Consider the following 17,604-nt stretch of genomic DNA (forward strand, 5'->3'; position numbering starts at 1 on the left):
GTCAAAATTCCGAACGACAAAACAAAACAAAAATCCCAACGTGTCTGGAAATGTTGCCAGATGGCTTTCGCGAAGCCCGAGCCGATGGAGAGGGGAGGAGAGGAGAGGAGAGGCATCGTTTCATTCACTAGCTTCAGCTAGCGTTCAAAACGAGTCGCGCAAACAGAATGTAGTCTGAATTGAAGAGGCTTGCTGCGGGCGCCCAGGCTGGAGTCACATTTGTACATTGTTCGCATTTGCTCGGCACGAGAGCCTCGCGAGGAGATGAGCGCGCTCTAATTTTGAAAGGTCATTTCCGCCGCCGCCGCTCGCTCTGCGCTTGGGCCAACTTGACCGCGTCGGATGCTTTCGGCCGGCGACGATTGGCTCGGCCTTGACCACAGCGACCGCCCGCCTGCCTGCCTGCCTGCCTGCCTGCCTGCCTGCCTGCCTGCCTGCCTGCCTGCCTGCCTGCCAACCTGCCCGCCTCCCCTGCCAGCCCACAGGCGAGGGCAGGCGTTGGACGGACACGCGGATTCGCCACTCGACAGCGACTCTCGTGTCGGCGTGGCGGCCGGACCGGAGCTTCAGGTGTGCGGACGGACGGACACCTGCGACGCCTCGGTAAGTTGGATTGGAGTTGGACGTCGTTTGGTTGCGTGCCGAAACTTGCGAGAAAAGATAGCAGAGAAGAAGCAAACACGTTGTTTTTTGTTTGTTTGTTTGTTTGTTTGTTTTTGTGGCGTTCGCTGACACAACGCTGTCACTTATTTGGAACTTGGCCCAAAACTCAACGAATCCGACTCGTTCGCTCTCGCGCTCGCCAATCGAACGCCATTGATTGTGGACGCCGACGAAAACTAGCGCGCTCCGAGCGTTTCAAATGCCTCGTTTACAGGTGTCAAAGTCATTGCAGAAAGGGCCAAATGGGTGCACATTTTCCTCCTGGCTCCAGCGCGGCCACTTCGGCCAATGAGGAGGTCTGTTGGAAGAAGCAGCACCTGACTGCAATCAACTGCTTACAATTGGAAGAAAACAGATGGGTGAAAAGGTTAGGTTAGGTTAGAACTTTATTCCATCCCGTATTCGGGAAATTTCTTGGTGACTTGGAAGCAAAACCTGCACCCACTTGGCCCTTTCTGGAAGGAGTTTGACACCTACGGCCGAGTCACTTGAAATGGTACGCGAAGCCTTTCGGGGGGGCGGCGGACGGCAGCCAATCCAAAGGGAGAGGCTTACGTTCGTTTTTCCCCAACCCGTCCATCTCCTATTTTGAAATGCCAGCACAAATGGCGTGCTCAAGTTACCTTCTAAAGCCGAATGTCGGCCATCGTTGCCCGCCTCCGACGGCGATAGACGTCCAATTGGCTGGGCGATGGGGCTTCCGGTCGTTGCGCCGCTCCACCTGCACGTGTACAGTGGCCTCAGTGTGTACGCTTAAGCAAACACGCGGGCGCGCACACTGAGGCGTTTATGCCGCCGTCAGCGCCCAACACAGCGGCTTCACTGTGCTTGCCGCAGGTAGCCGTGACAAAGGACAAGAAGGCTCCTTCACCAATGCGCCCACAACCATCCACAAGTTCAATTCCACTGGCCCTTTTGGAGCGGGAATGATATGGAAGAGGCCTCTCTCTCCAGCTCGGGCGGGCGGGCGGGCGGGCGGGCGCGGTCTCGGCCTGACACGTGACGTCACGGAAGCCCAAATTGCTGCCCGAGTAAAGAGGAGACCGCCCTTCCCGCTTGTTTTTGTCCCGTTCCGTGACCAGAAAAAAAATGGCCAGGATTTGCGGTCTGATGCGTGCAGAAAAGATGCCATTTCTGCCCTGGGGGGGGCACAATTTGTCCGCGCTGAAAAATGGGCCATTATCTTTTCATGGGGGTGCTGGAGTTGGTTGTTTTGTAGGATAGCCCATGTCCGAAATTCCAACGGTGTGGCGGAATGACCGCCGTAAATGGCTCGGATTCACCCTCTTGCAGCGTTGACTGCCGTGACTCCTATTTTGTATCGTTAAGGTGTCGCGCGTCGGCTGTCTCGTTAACCCCGAGCTAAAAAAAAGACAAAAATAAACATCCCCAACTCTCCTAAGCTACAATTAGAATGAAATATTCGGCGGTAACGTCTACTACGGCCGTCTGTGGCAAAGAGCGTCATTGAAAAGTGGCTTTAAAAAAAAAATGTCTTCCTCCCACACTGGCTCCAGTCAGCTGGGCTGCCCCTGCGCTCGCCACCCACCTTTTAAAAGCCACAGAGGGTGGGCCCGCCCGCCCGCCCGCAGCCCCCCCGCCGCCAGGCACAGTACGCCCTTGAAGGGCGTACATTGGAGCCCCGTGTGTCGTACGTTCGCACACAAACACACACACATTCCTTTGAGTGCCTCTGCGCGCTCTGACTTTTGAGCGCCTTTTCTTGGCCCATCTGGCGTACTCGGCAAAATGTGTCGGGCCCGTGTGGCACACGGCGCCAGAAGTGCGCCCGGCGAGCCGCGTCGCCAGCGCGGAGGCCCATCACGTAAAGCCCCACGCGTCCTGGAAGGGACGCCGCTTTTGGCTCCGGGCCGACGTGCGGCGGCCGTCGGAAAAGAAGCGTCGCTCCCGCCCGACCTTGGCCTCGGCGTGGCGCTTTCCCTCCACCGGACGCGGCCATCCTTGGTCACGCGGGCTCCGAAAGATGAAGACTTGCCCGAAGCGACCTCGGGATGTCCTCCCGCTGGAGGCGTACGCTGTCAATCAAGCCGAAAGGGCAGTCCGTTAACAAAGAGAGCTAGGCGGCGCGCACGTTTATCGGGTGGGCGAGTGAGGCCGGGGCGGCGGATTAGCCCCAAGTAGGGGCTTAGCGTGAAATTGGAAGCATTTTCCACCAGCGATTAACGTGGCTCTCGCCGCGTGCCGTCGCTTCACCGCAGATCTTCGGACGGTCTGCCGGGGAATCCCGCCGGCCTCATTCTTTTGGAACTCTACTGCCGTCGTTCTAAAAAAAAAACAAGTCCTTTCCGTGTGTGGCGTACACGGGCCACCGTCACCGTGGTCCTCATTAGCGGCGGGCCGCACCGTGAGCCGAGCAAACAAACGAGTTCTGTGGGTTTCCGTTGTTGCGGAATTAGCCGTCATTTATTTCCAAGGTGGACGGGGCTCCATCTCGGACGGCTTCCACCCCTTTCCCGGCGTAAAAGCCGGCCAATGGCCAAAGCGCTGGCTTCGGAGCGGCGCGTCGGCGCCCTTTTCAACTGTGGTTGCGCTGTGGCGTGCGCACGAGTAGGGAGGCGGACTGGAAGCCAGGCTCCTTCTCGAATGTCCTATTTCAGCCAATGTTGTCTTTCCCCTGTGTGCGTTAATGGCGCGCTAGATAATTAGCCTAGTTTAACGCGGCTAATAGCTTTGTTCCGCTCTTGGGGGCGGCGACGGAAGCCGGCCCAACGTTTCTTGCCAAATCCTTGGATTTCAAGCAACGTGTACGACGTCCTTGAAATGAGTCGGTGGAAATGAGCTTTGGCCTCAAATATTCCTATTGAATTGAATTGAATTGAATTGAATTGAATGCTTTTATTGTCAGTCTCCAACTATAATGAGATTTCAAGCTTTCACCACGTATTCGTTTATACCATTGGGGTCCTTTTCAACGGCCAGCGACTTCATACAAGAGCGCGGGAGAAAAATGCTAGCGCCTAATTGTCATTCTACCACATTGTGTCTCGGCAGCCATGAAGCATCCCTCGGGCCGATGGGGCCTGCCGGGCCTGCCGGCCTTGGGCTCCGGCGAGGACGGATCCTCGGGGGGCGCCGGCCGAGGCGACGCGGCGGCGACGACGGCAGCGGCGGCCTGCCGGCTGTGCCGCCTCCGGCTCAACTCGCCGGCGCAGGCGCAGATCCATTACAAGGGCAAGTCGCACCAGAGGAGGCTCCGGCGGCGGCGGAGCGGCGTCCACGCAGGTGAGAGCGTCAAATGAGCGAACGTCGGGTGTAGATTGACGACTAAGAGCCGCCATTTTGGATGAATTTTTTGGGGAGCACGTGACGCTCATGCTTCCGTAAAACGAGCGGCTACGCAAAAGGACCAAGCGATCTAACCACCCGACGTGACCTAAACTAACCCGACGACGGCCGCGCGCCGCCGACGGAGGGCGCGTGCCGATTCTCCGTGACGCGCACTCGGCCTCATCTCCACTCACCTTCTGCCGACTCCCCCGGGCTGCCGGCCTGCCCGCCTGCTGCGTCCTCCGCTTATGTAGTCAGTGTTTTGAATATTTTCTGAACCGTCACGCCAATAAGTCGGACGTCTTCCTAGCCCTCTTGACACGTCTCGTGCGCTTGGACCCAAAGAGATTTGGGTCAAGGCGACACGCACCAACAGACCTCCCTCCGTTTCTTTCTTCGAGCGCTCGTGACCGGGCAGGGCCGGCCGATTGGCCGTTTCATGCCATCCGATGCCACCTCCTCTGCTTCTGCCTCTGCTTTAATAAAGCGCGACAGATTGGATTAAAGGCCAGGATTTTCCGCATGAGCGCACTTGCGCGTCTGGCTTTTATTTTGGGCTGGCTGGCAAAGGGGCATTTTTTTTTACCCAGCGCCCCCACCCCCTCCCCACGACGTCAATTTTGGCGCACGTCAAGCCCGTGGACTCTGGCCTCCGAGCAGAAGACGTGGCTTTACAACACCGCGGGGCAAAATTGGCCACTTTTTGGCAATTTGGTGGCGATGGACGCAAGGACAAAGTGGGCCTCCGTGCGTGCGTGTGAGCCCAACACCCCGTTGGCGGCATCTTAGCCTTAGCCTTAGCCTTAGCCTTAGCCTTAGCCGTTGCGCTGGCTTTCTGCTGAAGCAAATCCCATTAAAGAAAGCCTTTGATCTGGATGCGCTTCATTAGCGAGCATAAACGGCGCGCGGATTAGCCCAGGCGCGCCACATTATCCGCCGTGTCTATTTGATGGCGTATACATACGTACGCTATGTTTAAAATGGTCCCTTGGCACCATGCCACGCATCTGATTGTATTGCAAAAACAGTCCCAAGTAGGTCAGCGTGCCCGGAAAAGGACCAAAAGAAAGGGCAAATAAACAAGCGACTGGACCGGCTTTCTCAGGCAATTTCACAATGCTTATTTTAAGCCGGCCAGCCAAAGCCGGCCCGGCTTAATGTGGCTCGCCCCCGACGAGGTTGCCCATTAAAAGCTAATTATACGCTAGAAATTGCGCTCTGGGCGAGCGCGCGAGCGCGGCCTCTGCCGATTGGGCGCGCGGGCGGGAGCGGCCACTTTCAAAGATCTCACGTGACCGTTTTGGGACTGGCTAGGGCGTCACAAAAAAAAATGAAAAAATGTGTGGCGTCAGCGGAATTCGGTACAATTTACAAGACGGGCGTCACCTACGGAAAAGCTGGCCCAAAAATAAAACCAATAGTGGTCGCGCCGCTTAGCTGATGGCGTAGCGCATTCCCATTTTTTTTTTCAATGTAATATATGGTTGGGCTTTCTCCGGGTCCTCCGCTTCCCAAAGACGCACGTTGGAGGACTCGAAGCGGGTTGGCGGAACGGGGCCCATACCAGCGGACCTGGACATTTTGCCTTTAGTTCCTCGGGACTCGGGTTAGGGTCGCCCGGTGGGATTGGGATAGCGCCAACCAGTGGTTTAGGGTGAGTCGTCCTTTGGCTCCCGACCTGCTCCGTCTGCGCTGCCTCTTATTGTCGCGTCCAGAGCATCTGCTGGGCCCGATAACGGGATTAGAGACCCGGGCCCCGCCCACCACCGATTGGGCCGTTGCCGATAGCCTTTTTTTCTCTTTCTTCATCTCGACATAAGAGACTGGCGGATTGTACGCGGATGCGATCGGAACTCCGACTTGCCCCGTCGGCGGAGCCCCTTCGACCCCCCCCCTTGCCCTTCTTTCCCCGTTGTCTTTCTTTCCAATGAGAAAGCAGGGTTCTCGCCGGGAGACGACGTGGGGGAGAGTGGGGTGGCGCTCTCTCAAGCCCCGCCCCGTAGAGTGGAGGTCAAGTGGAGGTCCGGCAGACCGGCGGCGGGGTCCGCGTCCTTGGCTTTTTTGCCCGTCAGATATTGCACGTTGGCTCAACTCCAAGACACGCCCGCCTGGGTTTCTTTGGAATTAGGGCGCTTTTTAAAACGGTCTTTTTCGACCACAAACGCGCCTTCTGCGCACATGAGGCCACGGCTGGCTGTGCACGCCTTTGTTTATTTCCGTCGGCACATTTGCTTTGCTCGACTAGACTCCTCCTCCTCCTCCTCCTCCTCCTCCTCTCGGCCGCGGCGAAGGCCGTCGCCGCTCGTCAGCGTTAAGGACGGCCCGGTGCCCTCACGCGCCCCGACAGGCGGCCGCCCGGGCAGTCACGCAGTCATTCAAGCAGACAGACGAGCAGGCGGGCGGGCGGGCGAGCGAGCGAGCGTCGGGCCGGAGGACATCTTCTTTGGGCGAGAAGGCCGCGTGGCTCCGTTTTCCAGCTGACGCCGCTTCCCAGACTTTATGGCTTTTGACATCTGCCCGCCACGCTTTTTTTTTTCGCCCACGTTCCGGTGCCTAGCGCCAGGGTGCTCGTCTTTCCACGGGAGACGAGCGAACTCCGATGTCGGCCGGAGAAAATAGGCGTGTCTTCAGATGCTACCCGAGGGCATCGATTTGCTCGGCGCATTTGAATGACGCGACCATGGTGTCTTCCATGGTGAAGTGGAAATCAACCCTCCCCCCCTCCCGCCTCTTCCCCTCAGATTTTTCAACCGTAGTCCTCACGGTTGCTCGGAAGATAAACGATGCTGAAGTTTGAACTTTCAGAGCGCCTTAAATTGGATCCGTTGACTCTCTGAGCGCCAGTGACGGCGACAGAGGGTCACGGTGTTGCTGGGGCGGCCGTACGTTGGCGCTCCGAGTGGGAGAAAAAATATTGTCATCGCTAATCTGTGGTGCTCTCTGGGGCGAGCGAGAGAGAGAGCGAGAGAGAGAGCGACAGAGCGAGAGAGAGAGAGGCGGTCCAGGCTGCTCCGCTCTTCCGTCATTCATTCTTGGCCAGCCACCGTTGAGCCCACGCGGGAGGGAATTTAACGGCGTGGAATTGCGGGGCACCGGACACCCCTGGGAGTCGGACACGGCGCACCCCGACAGCCGCCAATTGCTCTCCGCGCCGAGGACGAGGAGGAGGTGAAGGACGGGCGGACGGACGGACGGACGCGCCACGCCAACGCCACCGCCACCGCTGCCATGCTCATCGGTGAGTCCTTGACCCTAAAAAGTCCTCCTTCCTCATCCTCATTTAGTTGACATGGTCTTAAGGTCACACCACTTCCTTCTTCTCAGCCAAGGGAGCAACTTAGTACTGCCTTTTCTTTCTATACGACAATATCATTTGCACTGGAGAAAAGATCTCATTGTTTTTGCACTCCAAATATCCAATAAAAGCCTTTTGGCCTCACAAAAACAGCGCTTGCCCCGTTTTTTCATGAGGGGGGAAAAGGGGGTTTGTTTTTTTATTTGTAATCCACCGTCACGTCAATCGTTGGCTTACACCATACCTGTCGTATTTTGGAGAAAGTTCTGGAATCAAGAAGAGCAATGAAACGGTCTGGAGAATTTCTATTTAGGGGATCATTGACAAATATTTGGAGCCTTCCTCAAGCTTTTCAAAAGTCATTGAATCACACGGAGATGTTTCTATTTTAATCAATGGAATAAAAAAACAAGTATGGATAAAGGGCTTAGGGTTCAGAATAAATGCCAGTGTCAAGCAGGTGGAGGATAGGAAACACGGGCTGTTATGGAAAACAAGGTGACCGACCCCCACCACCAGAAAACTGGGAGCTTTTCTTTGTCTTGCGCCGCCGCGTGAGCAAAAAATCGGGCCGTTAAAGTCCTCGGGCCGTTTGGACGCCAGTGATTTGCAGGGCTCGCTACTTGGCAAATCGGAGGGCGGAGGGCGGAGGGCGGAGGGCGGACGGCCATTTGGGCCTTTCCGCCCACCTTTCCTCTTGGGGACGGTCGGAACGGCCCTCGGGAGCGCCCGTTACCAGCCCGGGGAGCGGGTGCCGTTCTGTGGCTTCTCCTCGGTTGGGGGGGGGTGCTTAATCTGCACTCGGCGGGGTTCAGTCGGCGCTCATTGCGGCCGGGTTAGCCTTTGGTCAGTTGGATTTAGCCGTCCATGACGGGACTTCCTTCCGCGTTTGGATGCTGCCAGATTGAGACCAGGAAAAAACAGCTTTTAAAAGCGGCCATGGCGCAGTTGGAGCGTGAGCAAAAGAGGGGAACGTTAAAGCCAAAGTGCATGGCTGAAATCCCTTTTGGAAAAGGAGGTGAAATCAAATCAAATCAGTTGTGATGGATAGATGGCATCTCCTCCCGAGAGTCCTTCAATCCTGGCGACTGTAGAAAAAGTTTGCCTCGCACATGTTAGTAAAGAACGATAAGATTGAGAAAACAAAAAAAAAAACTGGAGAGCATCGAGCCGCTGCACCCGTGCGCGCCGCCGCCATCTTGGACTTTTTTTGGACCTATTGCATACGTGGGCCATCAAAGCACAAACTTTTGACCAATGAAGAGCGAGCGAGAGCCTCAAAGAAATTGAAGCATTGGACAAATGAAGGAAGACGTAGCATCCCCTAAGACTAGGCATTTATTTAACAGGCCTGGGCAGACTAAAATAAAGGGTATAAGTGAGTGCTTTGGTTTCAACCTGGACAGAGCAAAGCTTTCCACAATACTAGTGTCCCACAAGTGCAATCAGTGGATTGGCGTCAGCTGCTTCTTGTAGCCCAACCCCCGCTGGTTCAACTTTGCCAGCTTGTTCGATGCTGTATGACTTGAACGAAAAGCTACTCGCTCCCCACCCACCCACAGCGGCCCAACCCCCGTCGATTCAACTTTTCCACCTATGTATGTGCCTTTGTCACCTTTGCAAAGCCACCCCTCCCTGCCTGGTATAAACTGTCAAAAGCCAGTTCAAGACTTTTTTTTTTAACCTATTTCAAACATGGGCCATCAAAGCGTGAACTTTTGTCCATTGAAGAGCGAGCGAGCGCCTCGAAGAAATTGAAGCATTGGACATATGAAGGAAGACGTAGCATCCCTTAAAACTAGGCATTTATTTAACAGGGCTGGGCAGACTAAAAAAAGGCCAAAAGTGAATGCTTTGGTTTCAAGTTCTAAAGAGGAAACTTTCTGCAATACTAGTGTCCTGCGAGTGTAATCAGTGGATTGGAGTCAGCTGCTTCACACAGCCCAACCCCCACTGCTTCAACTTTGCCAGTCAACTCGGTTGGTGCTGTATGACTTAAAGGAAAAGCTACTCGCTCCCCACCCACCCACCCACGTTGGCCCAACCCCCGGTGATTCAACTTCGTCACCTATGTATGTGCCTTTGTCACCTTGGCAAAGCCACCCCTCCCTTCCTTGTATAAACTGTCAAAAGCCAATTCAAGACTCTTTTTTTTAACCTATTTCAAACATGGGCCATCAAAGCGTGAACTTTTGTCCATTGAAGAGCGAGCGAGCGCCTCAAAGAAATTGAAGTATTGGACATATGAAGGAAGACGTAGCATCCCTTAAGACTAGGCATTTATTTAACAGGCCTGGGCAGACTAAAATAAAGGGTATAAGTGAGTGCTTTGGTTTCAACCTGGACAGAGCAAAGCAGCTTTCCACAATACTAGTGTCCTGCAAGTGCAATCAGTGGATTGGCGTCAGGTGCTTCAAGCAGCACAACCCCCGCTGGTTCAAGTTTGTCAGTCAGCTCGCTCGCTCGCTCGCTCGCTCGGTCAGTCGGTGCTGGATGTCTTGAGCAAAAAGCTGCCTGGTGTAAACTCTCCAAGCCAGTCCAAGACTTTTTCTGGACCTATTGAAAACGTTGGCCATCAAAGCGTAGACTTTTGAGTGATTGAATGATATTTCACCCTTTTCGTTATTTACGCAGCTGTGTATGATGACAATAAAGGCTTTTGATTTGATATAAAGGCGTCGCATCCCATAAGACTAGGCTTTCATTTCAAACTATTCCACAAGATGTAGCTTTTCATAAAGAGCAAGCTTTCCACAATACTAGTGTCCTGCGAGTGCAATCAGTGGATTGCCATCAGGTGCTTCTCGTTTCAGCCCAACCCCCGCTGCTTCAAAGTTTGTCAGCTCGGTCAGTGTTGGATTGCTTGGAAGGAAAAGCTGCCTGCACCCACGTTGGCCCAACCCCCGTTGATTCAACCTTGTCACCTAAGTATGTGCCGGATGGCTTTGCAAAGCCACCCCTGCCTGCCTGCCTGGTTTAAACTGTCAAAGCCAGTTCAAAATTCAAAATTCAAAAAGCCTTTATTGTCATCATAGACAGCTGTGTATAACGAAATTGGTGGTGCTACTCCAAGCTTTTCAAAGTGTGTTTTCCCAGTCAAAGAAAACAACATAAATAGTAGTATAAAAGTATAAAAAGTCACATCCCGCGGGGCTAGGTGAATTCTAGAATATTGCACAGTCTAAGACAAGGGTCCCCAAAGCAGTCCTCGAGGGCCGGTGTGGGTGCAGGTTTTTGTTCCAACCGTTCTAGCATAAACCGTTTGACCAATGAGATTTCAGCAGAAAACAAGAAGCACCTGACTGCAATCCACTGATTGCACTTGTAGGACACCAGATTGGTGAAAAAAGGTGTCCTCTTTATGGGTTGGAATGAAAACCCGCACCCACTGCGGCCCACCGTGGAATAGTTTGGAGACCACTGGTCTAAGATATTGCACATTGTTATTGCACACACCAAAGTTATTGAACAGAAGGGATTGTGTATCGTGCTAACGCAAGTTCAGAGTCCTGCCTGATGACTGTGGGAAAGAAACTGTCCTTAAGTCCATTTGTCCGTACTTTGCCAGACCTGTAGCGTCTGCCAGAGGGCAGCAGCTGGAACAGGTTGTGACCAGGGTGGTGTGGGTCCCTGACAATGTTCCTGGCTCTGCTGAGGTAGCGAGGGCTGCCAATGTCATCCAGTGAGGGCAGAGAGCAGCCCATGATGTTGATCACCCTCTGCATGGCCTGGTCTGTCCGCTGCCGTGCTTCCGGCGTAGCACACTGTAATGCGCTACGCCAGGATGCTCTCCACGGTGACGGTGGCTCTGTAGAAGGTTACCGGAAGCCTAGTGTCCAAGTTGTTCCTCCTGAGTACTCTCAGGAAATGCTTGTTTATTCTACCTTTTCTTCGTTTGGATTTCATGCGCGGCCGCCACGTGCATTTGCCGTACCTTTCTGTCATTCCCTTTGGGCGCTCCACTGATCTGACACCACATCTCGCCCGTGATTTGGCCGTGCGGCGTTCCACTCGACTGTTTCAAATCCCGCGGAAGCCTTTTGTGCCCGACACCGAAGGACTGAAGGCTGCCGCTCACCACTTTCCTGCTCAATTTCAACAAACAAAAACACGTCAATGCTTTGGGCTCATTGCGGCGGCCTGCTGTTTTCCTCTTATTCTTTGGATTTCATTTGGCCTCCGGCGCGCCTGGCCTTTGCATTTGAAAAATTCCATTCTATTCAAAAAGCGGAGAGGATACAGAGCCGCGCATCCACCCAGATCCAGTAACAGCCCAAATGACGGCGACGGCGAGGACGCCAAAGCACGAGCCACAAATGCCTCCCACGGAGACATTACTGCCCGCGTCGACACCGTTCCAATGGGACATTTGGCCAAGCAAGCCTCGTTTTGGGCCTTCCGGATGGCGCTCTGGCCAAGCCGTTTCTCGTCCAACCCCGAGGTGCGTTTAATTAGAAGCCACGGCCGTCCCGTCTAAAAGGGCTCCCGGGGTGCTCGGGGTGAGCGTCCTTTGCCTCACGCTCGCGCTAGTTTTGCGGCCCTCTCGCCCTCCCGTCCAAGCAGTCGACCCTTCTGGCTTTTGCGCCAAGCGCACCCGCGGCTCTCAATCCATTCCAACGGCTGCGGCCGGGCGAGAAAATGTGCTTTTTGGTACCTTTGATGGCGTCAGACGCCAGCCAACGCGCTCCATTGTGAAAAAGCGTGAAAACGGTCGCTCGGCTGTTCATCTTTCGCTAAGATTGACGCCGTTACTTTGCGGCGAGAGAGAGAGAGAAAACCAGGGCGACGACGGAGTTGATGAAAATGAAAATGAGCACCCACACACACGCACGACAGATGCGGGATGACGCTCGCTGGCCGTTGCGTAACCAAACGCGGTGACTCAAGCGCGCCGTGGCCAAGAGGAGGAAGAAGGGGGAGCTTTCGCCGGGAAGCCACGCAACGCCAGGCAACGCCAGGCAACGCCACCCGGGCGATGCCCGCCCGCCGCGACGCTTTCCTCTGGGCGAGCGCAGGTTGAGGGCTCAGGTACGGGTACCGACTCAATGAGGTGCCCAGGGAGCGGCCCACCTTTATCGGCGAGACTGAAAAGAAGGCTGAGCGCCTTCCCCAATCGCTTCTTCGCGGTTGCCCCAAATCATGGGCTGGCCCGCCGGTGAATTAGAAATCTCTCGGTGCCGGCCGGCTCTATTTGAAATCCCATGGCCCCGGTCCCCGGCCCCGGTCCCCGGCCCCGGTCCCCGGCCCCCGGCCCCAGTCCCCGTCCCCGGCCCGTCCCCCTCGTGCGCCGCACAAGCAATTTAGAGCGTTCAAACAGCTAGCCTAGCACGCACGTTCTCACATTGTCTCTCTCGATGACGAACGAACGGGAAAAAAAGCCGTCGGTCGGTTTGATCAACGCCGATTTGCAGATGAACCCTTGGCCTTTGGGCAACGGAAGTCCCATTTTTCCCGTCTGACGGCGGGACAAGTCGTGGCCATCCGCTCGGGCTCGAACGGAGTCGATTGTTTTTGGATGGTGGTCCGAGGCGAGCTCTTTTCTCTTTGGGGAGTCACGGGCTAAGACGCTGTCGTCTCTGTTGCGGAGGTACGTCGGGGCAGGGCGGGCCGGCGATGACCTCTGCGGTGGCGACGGGGGCGGTGCCTCGGCTGGAGCTCAAGCGCCTGCTGCCGTTCCCGCTCAACGCTTCGTCGCCGCTCAGCCTCTTCCCCAACTTCAACACGGTGAGTGACACCACGCCACACCGTTCCTTCCACTTTCCGCACGCATTTCTCTTCCTTCCTTCCTCTTCCAACAAGCGGGACACCAAACGCTGTAAAAGTCCAACCGAAGCGCCGAACTTCATGACGGCCGACTCGGGTCGGCTGAAAAGCACGAGATCCACCCCGGTTTCTTTTTCGATTGTCCTTTTTTTCAGATGGACCCCGTCCAGAAGGCGGTGATCAATCACACCTTCGGCGTCCCTCAGCCCCTCAAGAAGAAACCCATCATCTCCTGCAACATTTGCCACCTGCGCTTTAACTCCACGGTAGGAAGACGTTTGATTCCAGGGGATTTTTTGGGGGTGTCTCCAACGGAGAGAATACGCGTCCCGCCAAAGGTCAGCCTCTTTCCCACCGGGAGCCACGTTTTCTTTGTGTGTTTAGTTGGGAGTTCATCGGGCAGCCGGGGGCAGAAACAATCGACGGGCTCGGCGGAAAGCGCCTTCGCTCGTTGGCTCGTTCACACGAGCGAGCACGGGGAGCCAGTCACGTGTCTCAGGTCCTTTCACACATGAGCAAAGAGACAGACGTTGGCGATAAAGATGAGGAAGAAGGGGCCAGCTTTTTTTTTTTGCCTGGTTCAAGTCCCGAGTCGTGACACCGGCGTGTACGTGAACGGCGAACGAGCCGACGACAACTGGCAAACTGCGCGAGGCGGGCGGGCGGGCGGGCGGGGTTGGACGAGACGATGGGAAACACCTGGGCCAGCAGACGGGAGAGACGCCGGGGGAGGGGAAAGCACAGGTCAACTCAATGGGCAATGGCAAGGACGGGTCACGGTTAGGCAAGAAAGACTACAGATCAAATGAAACTAAACTGGACTTAAACCCCAAAAGGCAACACCTAACACGCTTTGAGTCACTTGCTATTCATTTGGGGGCACTTCCTCGTTAGCCCATTGACAATTGACGGACGGACGGCGCCGCGTGGCCAATCCCTTTCGGGCGGGAGGTTCAAATGGACCAAGGAATGTTCGGCAAAAATGGTGGGCGGGGGAAAAATGCCCTATGAAAAGTGACCCAAACCAGGCCTGTGATTAGTCATCAGAATGGACTCATCTGCCGGCCAAAGAGTTCCATCGGGCACAAATGTTTTTATTCAGGCACCTTCTCTAAGCATATTTGCGACTTCCGCGACCCTTCCTTCACGGACCGCGACGTCAGAGCCGCGGCGCATCGACGCCATTCTCTATTTGATGGCGGCCATTTGCTCTGTTTCCGCACTTCCAAACGTAGTATTTTTATTTGCCTTCCGTTTGCTTTTGCTCGGGGCGCCGTCTATTTTTATCCGCCAAAAGAAAGGACTGAAAAAATGGCACGCTGCGGGAACGGGGCGAGGTGGCGTTGCGGCGAGGGTCCGCACTCCAGCGCGAGCGGTGACGTGCGTGGCGGGAGACTCAGCTGGCGGCAGAATCGCTCGCGTGAAAGCAACGTTTGAAGCTTCTTTTTCACAGCACGTTAGTCACGGCGCGCTCCGGCGCGACACCCACTTTATTTATAGTCCTCTTCATCATCCAAAGCGCACATTGGCATCGTGGCGGCCCTCAAGTCCCCGAGCCTGCCCGTCCGGAGGGCTCCGATCCGTGAGCTTTGGCCCCGGCCTGTCACGTTTGCCCGCCGTCAGATACCGTCGACCCGGCGGCTCTGCGGTTCGTGACCTGGGCTGGTGGATGTTTTGCCTTTGGCCACGAACTTCCAATGGGAATCTTGCAAAGGCAAAGGTGGTTGAAATGTGCGCAGTAGTCTGTTACCAAGCCAGCAAGATGCAGATTTTAGAAGTGTGAATGGCTACTGCAACGTTCCACGCTTCCTTTTCTTTTCCCCCGGCTTTCGCATGGTAATGGTTTATGGATTTCTTCTGATTGGACTACGGCGTGCGCGTTGCTCTCTGATTAAAATGTGGGCAGTCACGGCGTACTTGGGCTTGTGCGCGTGTGTGCGCACAAGCCCCACTATTAGCATGTGCGGCGTGCGCCGGTCTCGCCGTCCTCTCGCCTGGTGCGTAGATGGCCTAGAGTCGCACGTCTCGCATCCCCAATTCTAGCTGTGCGCGCTCTGCCGCTGTTATCTGGGAACAACTCTGGCTAGCGCATGAATTGAATCGCTGCCTTTTTTTGCCTGTCTTTTGCGGCGCAGAATCAGGCAGAGGCGCACTACAAGGGCCACAAGCATGCGCGCAAGCTGAAAGCCACGGAGGCGCAGAAGAATCGGCAGCAGCGGCAGCAGCGGCGACGCCGGCCGGGCGACGCCTCGTCCGGCGCATCGTCCGGCGCCAAGGAGCAGCAGCACGGCGCCGAGACCTCGCCGCCCGCTATCTGGGAGGGAACTTGTACGTGAGAAGAAAAAAAATCCATTCACTTATCGATTCAAAATCCGTCCGAATCTATCTTAATGTGTATTTTGGGGGGGGGGGGGGTCACTAGGTGGCCGTACTACCATTCACCTCCGCTACCCAGCGGCAGTCAGACCCCGTGCCCTGATGTGTGTTTGGGCGCACGAGGGCGCTGTTTTCCAGCTCAAATGCTAGATGTGGTTAAAGATCTTTTTTAAAAATAAAATGCTGCATTTAAGCGGGTTTGGACTAAAAATGGAGAACACAATACAATGAAGGCTGTATGCTGTTCAAACATGTTTATACTTTAATGAGCATTCAGTGATAAATGGATATCATTGCAGTGTGGGACCAAATGGAATCGCGGCCCGTGAAGTGTATGGTAAGAAGAAGAAGTATACACAGCCAAGGGTTAGGCATCATTGACATGTGCCGAATGACCGTAAAAAAGCACCTGGTACCCAAAGCACGCGTTGAAAGAAGCGCGCAGTGACAGGCAGATAGCGACGGGCACTCTTGCCATTCCAGTCGCCGTCGTGTCAGAGAGGGGACGTCAAAGTCGTACCACAAAGCGTTGGCGGCCCAGGCGGTTCCCCGGGAAACGGCCGTCACGCATCGCCGATGACAAGTGTCAATCGTGGACGTTTTGGACAGTCGGCGTCAATCACGGTCATTTTTGACAGACGCGTGGCAGGAAGTCGGAGCTCATGACGATTTGTCGCCCGCGCGATCATCTTTTGCCTTTAAAAGAGGCTGGCCGTTCATTGAAACGCTCTAAAGACATTTGGGTGTGGCTTTAAAAACTGGGATTTTCAATTTCAATCGGTAGGAGAATGGCGTAAGGTATGGCAGAATGGACTTTCGCTCACGAGGCTAATCTTCCCCTACGGCAGGTCTCGGCCCGGACCCGGAAGCGGCGTCTTCCCCGGACGTCAAAACGGGGGAGCGGAGTCCCGGCGGCTCGCCGTCGCCGACGGTTCGCCGGGCCCCGGACGGCCCCGGGGACGTGGAGGCCCTCGACCGGGGCGACGGCTCGGGCGAGACGCGGGCCGAACCAGACGGCCAAAAGGACAAGGCGCGCCTCCGCTGTCCCTCGTGCAAAGTGACGGTGAACTCGGCCTCCCAGCTGGAAGCCCACAACAGCGGTACGTACGTGGGAGGAGCGAGGAGGGCTCGGCCGCCCGCCCGCCGGCGGGACGCGTCCTCCATTCCGTCACGCTGTCCCCGTCAGGTGCCAAGCACAAGCTGACGCTGGAGGGTCAGAGCGCGCCGCCCCGTCGCCGAAGCGGGGGCAAGACGGCGGCCCCGCGCGCCGGCTGCAAGAGCGAGCGCCCGGCCGGCAAAGGCGCCCCGGGGAGCGTCTCGGCCGCCGGCTTCCGCTGCGCGGCGTGCGAGATCTCGCTCAACTCCGAGACGCAACTGGGCCAGGTGAGACGTCGGTGCCGGAAACGGGCCTTTCAAAAGAGGTCCAAAACGGCGAGAGGGGCCTTCCTCCCCGGAGAGGACGGTCGGCCGGTCGGTAATGGGCCAATTGCAATTTGTTGACACCGAAGAAGAGGAAGAAGCAGGTGTTTGTTTTCACTTCCAGCACATGAACAGCAGACGGCACAAGGATCGAATGGCAGGGAAACCTCCCAGGCCTAAATTCACCCCGCACGGGAAGAACCAGCAGCAGCAGTCCAGTTTGATGGTGAGCAACACGGACGCCGTCCGTCCCACCGCCCCTACTTTGTGCTTTTGCGGCGAGCCCGGTGACCCTTCCGTACCCCCGCAGAATATGCCGTGGAGCGGCTGTGCGGGCGCGGCCGTGTCGGTCATGAAGAAAGCTCTGGGCCAGTACGGCCTGGCTTCGCTCTCCTCGCAGGTCAGTGAAAGAAGGCGCCACGGCGAGAGAGCTCGGCCGAGGCACGTCGCCGACGCCGCGGCAAAAGCCACGTAAAAGCCACGTCCTCCGTGTTGTGTCTCTCTTGTGTGTTCTCCTCCAGACCAAACTGGCCTTACAGAAGCAGCTGAGCAAGAGCTTGGGCGCGGGCTTCCTGGCCGGCCCGCTGACGGCGCCCGCCCTGTGCACGGTGGCCACCAACCCGCTGGCGGCGCTGCGCCACCCCCTGGGCGCCGCCTTCATACATACACCCTTCTTGGGGCCGGCGCTTTTCCGGCCCGCGCCGGGGCCTCTTCGGGCCGCCCACGCGCCCGTCATCTTCTCCCCCTATTAATGCCACCCGCACCACCACCGCCCCCCTTTGGTGTCCCCCTCCCTTCCC

The 17,604-nt window shown here is 56.2% G+C and overlaps 1 protein-coding gene across 2 annotated transcripts; it reads left to right on the plus strand.

Moving 5' to 3' along the window:
* Window positions 1–70: 70 nt before the first annotated feature.
* Window positions 71–17,557, plus strand: znf385c (zinc finger protein 385C). Of its 2 annotated transcripts, XM_077620072.1 has the most exons (10): window positions 71–603; window positions 3,676–3,906; window positions 12,834–12,970; window positions 13,165–13,275; window positions 15,145–15,337; window positions 16,234–16,485; window positions 16,572–16,768; window positions 16,929–17,030; window positions 17,115–17,204; window positions 17,326–17,557. In XM_077620072.1, the coding sequence occupies exons 2-10, from the start codon at window positions 3,678–3,680 to the stop codon at window positions 17,554–17,556; spliced, it is 1,542 nt and encodes a 513-aa protein (XP_077476198.1). In that variant the 5' UTR covers window positions 71–603; window positions 3,676–3,677; the 3' UTR covers window position 17,557. The 2 variants fall into 2 exon arrangements, with proteins under 2 accessions (XP_077476198.1, XP_077476199.1); XM_077620073.1 differs by lacking the exons at window positions 71–603; window positions 3,676–3,906 and adding an exon at window positions 5,562–7,189.
* Window positions 17,558–17,604: the final 47 nt, after the last annotated feature.

Source organism: Stigmatopora argus, chromosome 14 (genome assembly GCF_051989625.1).
Source record: "Stigmatopora argus isolate UIUO_Sarg chromosome 14, RoL_Sarg_1.0, whole genome shotgun sequence".
NCBI lineage: Eukaryota > Metazoa > Chordata > Actinopteri > Syngnathiformes > Syngnathidae > Stigmatopora > Stigmatopora argus.

Coding starts and splice junctions, on each gene's coding strand:
- znf385c (XM_077620072.1), top strand. CDS start 3,678: ATGAAGCATCCCTCGGGCCGATGGGGCCTGCCGGGCCTGCCGGCCTTG. Junction 16,486..16,571: donor GCTGGAAGCCCACAACAGCG/GTACGTACGTGG, acceptor TGTCCCCGTCAG/GTGCCAAGCACAAGCTGACG. Junction 17,031..17,114: donor AGCAGCAGTCCAGTTTGATG/GTGAGCAACACG, acceptor GTACCCCCGCAG/AATATGCCGTGGAGCGGCTG.